At 41.2% G+C, this 6,118-nt stretch overlaps 1 protein-coding gene across 5 annotated transcripts; it reads right to left on the bottom strand.

Moving 5' to 3' along the window:
* Positions 1-217: 217 nt before the first annotated feature.
* LOC122076152 (transcription factor PIF1-like) lies at positions 218-4,517 on the bottom strand. 5 transcript variants are annotated; one of them, XR_006139449.1, is made up of 7 exons: positions 4,374-4,517; positions 4,134-4,199; positions 3,940-4,005; positions 1,873-2,248; positions 1,559-1,622; positions 1,244-1,373; positions 218-1,119 (listed from the first exon to the last, which is right to left on the bottom strand). XR_006139449.1 is itself a non-coding variant. In XM_042641462.1 (6 exons), the coding sequence occupies exons 1-5, from the start codon at positions 4,500-4,502 to the stop codon at positions 1,582-1,584; spliced, it is 678 nt and encodes a 225-aa protein (XP_042497396.1). In that variant the 5' UTR covers positions 4,503-4,517; the 3' UTR covers positions 218-1,373; positions 1,559-1,581. The 5 variants fall into 5 exon arrangements, 3 of the variants coding, with proteins under 3 accessions (XP_042497396.1, XP_042497397.1, XP_042497398.1); XR_006139450.1 differs by having other exon boundaries at positions 1,244-1,338; XM_042641462.1 differs by having other exon boundaries at positions 218-1,373.
* Positions 4,518-6,118: the final 1,601 nt, after the last annotated feature.

Here is a 6,118-nt window from a genome sequence, read left to right as displayed (position 1 = left end):
ATGTGGAAAACCTTTTCAAGAAAAAGGAACAAAAACCACGAAACTTCGTCAAGAAAAGACTTCCACCATAATTAATAACCGAATTACAAGATCTTCTCTATATAGATAATACTGAAAGAAAAAAAACTCTTTTTGATCACACAGCAACTCACCAAACCAAGGTGGATTTACAAGATTATAATACTCTCACCTTAAAACCCACTGTGATAAATACAGAAAGACCAAAATACCTTCCTTGATAAAGAGAATGTCATCATACTACAACCCAATACGAAGAACACAAGAGAGCATACTCTTTTCCTTCTCTTTCCTCTTTCATTCATGGAAAAGTACAAGAACCAAAAAGAGATCTCACTCCCAAGAAAGTTCATCTCACGATTCCAAAATGAAAACGGATTTACCTTTGTAGCTGACTCCCTAGCTAGGAAGACATTGCCTGTTTCGAGCAGGAAAGATTGGCCACACTCCACTCCCTGGCTGGCAGAACTGTGTAATCTGTCATCTATCGCGTTAATGAATAGACTTCTGTTTACCAAAAAATATCACATCACCCTTTTGGATTATGATTATCCTTGTTGTCCCCTCCTGAGAGGAGACCTAACAGAATTTAAGGAAATGCTACTGTAAATGGAGACAAAGAAGTGTTGGGTTCTGTAGTACACATATCCCTCTGGTTCTAATTGTTATGTGCCTGCAGATGCTTTCAAGTTGTAAGCAAACAATTGTAATTTCGAGCTCCCTCTCTCAGTACATGTACTGAACCAGATGCTGCCTTTTTTCCCTTTTGGAACAACCCAAATCTTACCCATGGTCATCAAACAAAACTCATACCAACTAGAATGTTGAAAAGAAAAGATATTCCACATATATAATGAAAGAGTAAACCAAGGATTTTTAGGGCAATAATTACACCTTAGCCGGGTTATATCGTACATTCAGTCGAGGGTGTCTGAAGAGATACTAAATAATACTACTACTACTACTACTACTACTACTAATCTCTCTCTCTCTCTCTCTCTCTCTCTCTCTCTCTCTCTCTCTCTACAAAACTTCGCAGGCAGAGCCTTCCACTGCCTATCTGCATACCAGATAATATACTCATCCTTGCTTAAAGATTACCTGTGGGATGGACTACATCAAGACCTATATAATATGACATTATATGCATCAAGATCAACTAGTCAATGGAACCACCCCCACCCCCCAAAAAAAAAACTGAGAAACATCTTGGCCAAATATTTACCCGATTAGAGGATCCTAGCTATTGGCTTTACAATCTCTTTCAGAACGCTATTCTGAAAAATTTCCTCGTATGTAACGTTCATCCAAAGGCGTGACCTGCACTTTTGTATATGTCTGTAAGAAATGCTGCTCTGCATAAAGAAACCACGATTACAGTCTTACAAGAATCAAAATCAAACCATAATAAACAGTGCTGACATTCTCACGCTATAGAATCACTCATCTTTTTTCTTCTATGAGGTCTAACATAAGGGCTACTTCAAGTCAAGGAAAATTAAGAGAACAAAATGATATTATAAGAGATCAATCAACCTACCAGACGGGTAATTTTCAGGAGTATCAACTCCCTTTCCGGTGCTTGGCTGGTCCATGGCCTGAATCTGCAATGCTTAAATCAATTGTTAGAACATGTTCAATTTGTAGTTTGGCTCAACGTCCACATGACAAATTTACAAGGCAGCCATTATGGTGTGTTTTGTGGATTGCGTGGTTGGTCAGTTGTTAGCAGGCAAAGATGGGTTTCTTAAGGTGATGGTTTGATACGATGTTCATGCTCAGTGAGAACAAATGTAGCCAATAATTGATGATAAATATGACCAAGTACTGAACAAACTTGAGGAGGTGATATACCTGGATCTGGTGGAGGCCAAGGTACTGTTGATATGGAAGCAGAACTTGGGACCTGTTGCTGGTTGAGACTCTGGACACCCATTGATTCCGTTGCTGGATCTAACTGGTTCGGTGCTTGCATTCTGGATTGACCGGGAGTAGAAACAGTGGATAGATGAAATGGAGGCAAAGGGAGACCTGGACTAAGATGAGCTGCTGCAGCTCGGTTAGGCATGGCTGAGCCAGGTAACATCGAAGGAAATGGCAGCATTGGTCTGTTCATACCCATATCAATGCCCATCCCCATCCCCAGCCCCATCCCCAAGCCCATCGGAGGAATGTACTGCTGGACACCGGGGAACATCATATGTACCATGCTGCATCCCATGGACATCATCTGCTCAAAATGGTGAGTATTATTTTCATCCAAGTAATGATAAATTACATACAGTAATAACCAAAAGAAAATAAAAAGATTTGACGGTTGAAAAAGAAATTACAAATGAATTCCTCTATTAGTGACTGAAGGTCTGCATGCCTTCCACAAGAAGAGGGAAATTTGGGAGTCTCACCAACTCTCACCCAAAATGAAACTTATTGCAACTCTCAACAGCAGTGAATGCAATGGGAATCCTACTTGCTCTTATAGCAGTCAACACCTTGGGTGGTCCATGTTCTTTTGGCTTAGGAAAGAGATTTTACATGTGAAAACCACTCCTGTGTAGTTTATTCACACTCAAGCTAAAAGTTGGTGATTCATGTTTGAAGGATACAATGGTACCCAGTGTATTAAAACAAGGAACCGGTATCCGCATTGGGTCCAGCTGATTCCATTCCATATTGGCAGGAACTGGTCGGGAATCAGGCCACATTCCGCCTGAACCCTAGGGTCCCTATATGGAATGGCATGAAAATGGATTGGGCTCAGACAAATCCAATTTGAATTGGCCGATTCACCTGATCCGATTCCAATTTTTATCCGTGACGGGACCACCAAGAAAATAGCAGAGGTGGGGAATCTCAATTGTAAGAGTGCAGTATAGAGGCCCACATTATCAGGACGACAGGCTCACAACTTGGAATATGAACTCTATGGTCTTCAACTTCCCAAAAAAAAGTTGAAAAAGGATGTCTCAAGTCGATTTGAAACAAAAGAGAGTGAACATGGGCATCAGTACTATCATATAACTGAAAAACAGAGTCCTCTGTGAGGTAGTTTCAAGTTTCAACTCGTCATTGTCCCTGCATTTCTAGGGTATCAAACAAGATGGAGAAAAATAAGTTTTCATTGATCTGGTTTCCAATGCATTATTCCTATAATTGGCTACTTCCTTAAGACCCCAGAGCACAGCACTGAGCAATGCCAACAAATTTGAAATCTGTGTTCATCAGACATGTAGAGGGAACTACTTAGCAATTGAACTGGTGAGGTTATCTCAAGCCCTCAACTCAATACAATCCAACCAAGCCCTATATTAACTACTTGGGTCTACTACATCCTGTCTGCTATCCCTAGTCGTTGTTCACTATTAACAGCCATATTCTATTCCCATTAATCACCCACCTAATTCTGCAACTCAAAGTTTTCCTTCAATATTCTCATCTTTGATTCTTTCCTTCCAGACTTTTTAGTCAGTTATTTCAACATTCTAAGCTCTACTTAAGCACATTTTATATGCATATGGTCTCTTCATACCCAACAATGATCTCCACACAACATCAATAGTCCTATGGCATCTGCATATTTTTCCCAACCCGAAATTTACCCAGACAGCTTAGGGTTCTGTAAACCTAAGTAAATTGAGGCAAGACCTTGGCCAAAGTAGCCAAAATCCAAGCCCTGATATTTGGCATCTATTCCACTGTCATGATAGAAAACATCAGCCATTAATTTGAAGGTTTTAATGACAAAATACACTCAAATTTCATTTATAAAGGGTTCTGATTTAGCAAAGAATTCTATCCAATGATTTCAAGAGGATGAGAAATCAAGAATTATCCTCCCTCTCCCCCCCCCCCCCCCAAAAAAAAAATCCTCAAACAGTGGGGGGGTGAATGAAGTAGTATATGAAGTTAGGAACAGTATACCTGCACTTGTAACTGTAGAGACTTCAAGTACTCTATTGCTTCATCCAGCATCGACGCTTTGTCTGACTGAAATTTTGAAAAAGGAGTAAGTTAAGAAAATCTTTATAAAAAATGCAAAATTTAGACAAGAACATAACTTGTCAATTTGTTGCAGATACAAATGGAAGTATGTATATATGACTGACAGTAATGACCTTGTTGCATCTGGGAATGAGTTCTTGCAAGGCCTTCATTTTCTCATTTATCCTGTCTCGACGCTTCTGCATGTGAAGAACAATCAAGGAAACTTAATTAAAGCTATTTTTGTTAAGCTCTATCATATGGATTCTGCAACAGTCTCCTAAGCATAATAAAGAAACTATGTCAACAGTCTCCTAAGCATAACTATGTAAACTATGAAAGTGAGAAGAATGAAGAGTGGAGAAAGAGTGGACCCTTTCTGAGAGATTGTGGACTTCCGCAGCACGAGCTCTTCTCACTGATGTCGACCCACGAACTTGTTTTTTCGCATCCATGGATTCCACATTCTTTTGCAACAGGAAAAAAAAAAAAAAAAAAAACATTACAACAACAATATATATAGGAAGAGGGTCCACTAAACAGGCTAGTGAGAGCGTACATGGAAGCATCAAGAGAGGTTGGATTTCCAACTTTCAAAAGGGTGGGGTGGTCGTTTCACCCCCACTCTATGTATGGGTGTCACATTGCCTTTCAGGCTTCTTTTTCCCATATAGAAGTGGGTTCTTTAAAAGATAGTGTGACCCTTGTGCCAACGTGGTGGCCCATGGAAGCACTAATAAAAGCAACATTAGTGGGATTTCTGCTTTTCATGAGAGACAAGACATTCATTTCACTCCCACTACATCTGTGTCCAAGGGCCACACTGCCAGGGATGGCTCATTAGTCCTAGCAACTTACATCGTATGTGTGCAGATCCTCTCTAACCCCTCCAACCCCACCAATGCACATCCAATCGCTGAGAGTTCCTTGGGGTGTGTGCAACTCTCTCCTAGCTAGCAGATGCACATTGGAAAGACTAGAGGGGTAAGAGAGGGTCTAGAGCTCAGTGCTCTCTCCCGCCTTGGAGAGGATCTGGATTCTGGATCAATCCCCCCTTTGTGAAAATCGTCTGTAGCTACTGCACCGGTGCAGTGAGCATCGGGTGGCTAGGAACTCCTTGGAGCACATGTCCAGATGCTCTCAGTCGTCCGATGCTCACTGCACCTCACTGCTCACTACTCACTACAAAGGACGTGGATTCCCCCCCTTCCCCAAAACCCAATGCCAATGGAATAACTTGATATTCTGAGGGCATAAGGGTCATTCAGTACTGCTTAGCCAATGAGTTTACAAGAAACAGAATTAACGACATTGTGGTATGCCTCGTTATCAAAAAATAAAAAAAAGACATTGTAGTATGCCTCATTGTCAAAAAAAAAAAAAGACATTGTAGTATGCCCAACCGAGCGTACCTCGTATCTGAGGTACAGCTCTCATCCAGTTACCCAACAACTGCAACCTTCCATGTTCCATAATACATACCTCTAGGGGTGTCAACTGGTCAGGCCGGTCTAGTTTTGGTTGGGCTTAATCGGGCTTGAAGACTTTCAAAGGCCACACCGTGTCCGCCCATTTAACTATTTGGGCTTAGTTATTGAGGGCATGGTACACTTTACATTCGGTCGGTCGGCCTCGGGCTATAATCGGACTACCTTAATCGGCCTTTAGTTGGACCTTAACCGGGCTACGGACATGTTTAATGTTAAACGGGCTTTAACCGGTTTTTAAACGAGCTCTCTGTAAAATGTGCTCTTATATTCCGGCCCACTCATGCAAGTCCAAAAAAATGACAATAAATCAATAAATGATACCAAATATAACCATTATTTAAAATGTGAACATGTCTTTACTTTTTAGTTTTTATTCTTTAATTTGGGGGGTAAAATAGGTATTCTACAATCATTAAAGGGTCGGGTCAAGTCGGTGCACAATAGGCCGGTCTCGGTCAAGTGCCCGACGGTCCAAGTAGCAAAACCAAGACTGACCATTTATAAACGGGCTGAGCTCAAACCCGACACGTTTAATAAACAGGCCGGGCTCAAGCCCGACACGTTTAATAAACGATCCGAGCTGGGCCGATCTATAAACGATCGGTCCCGATCGATTTAGTCTAGTCGGG

Source organism: Macadamia integrifolia, chromosome 4 (genome assembly GCF_013358625.1).
Source record: "Macadamia integrifolia cultivar HAES 741 chromosome 4, SCU_Mint_v3, whole genome shotgun sequence".
Classification (NCBI taxonomy): Eukaryota; Viridiplantae; Streptophyta; class Magnoliopsida; order Proteales; family Proteaceae; genus Macadamia; species Macadamia integrifolia.
Note: the sequence above shows the minus strand (reverse complement) of the source record. Positions and strands in the feature narration are given on the sequence as shown.

What these genes read in the sequence shown, in the direction of transcription:
- LOC122076152 (XM_042641462.1), bottom strand. Translation starts at nt 4,502, where the DNA reads ATGTTTTTTTTTTTTTTTTTTTTCCTGTTGCAAAAGAATGTGGAATCC. An exon ending in TCCACAATCTCTCAGAAAGG is followed by an intron (nt 4,200 to 4,373) that starts GTCCACTCTTTC and finishes CTTCACATGCAG; the next exon opens with AAGCGTCGAGACAGGATAAA. An exon ending in TCATTCCCAGATGCAACAAG is followed by an intron (nt 4,006 to 4,133) that starts GTCATTACTGTC and finishes TCAAAATTTCAG; the next exon opens with TCAGACAAAGCGTCGATGCT.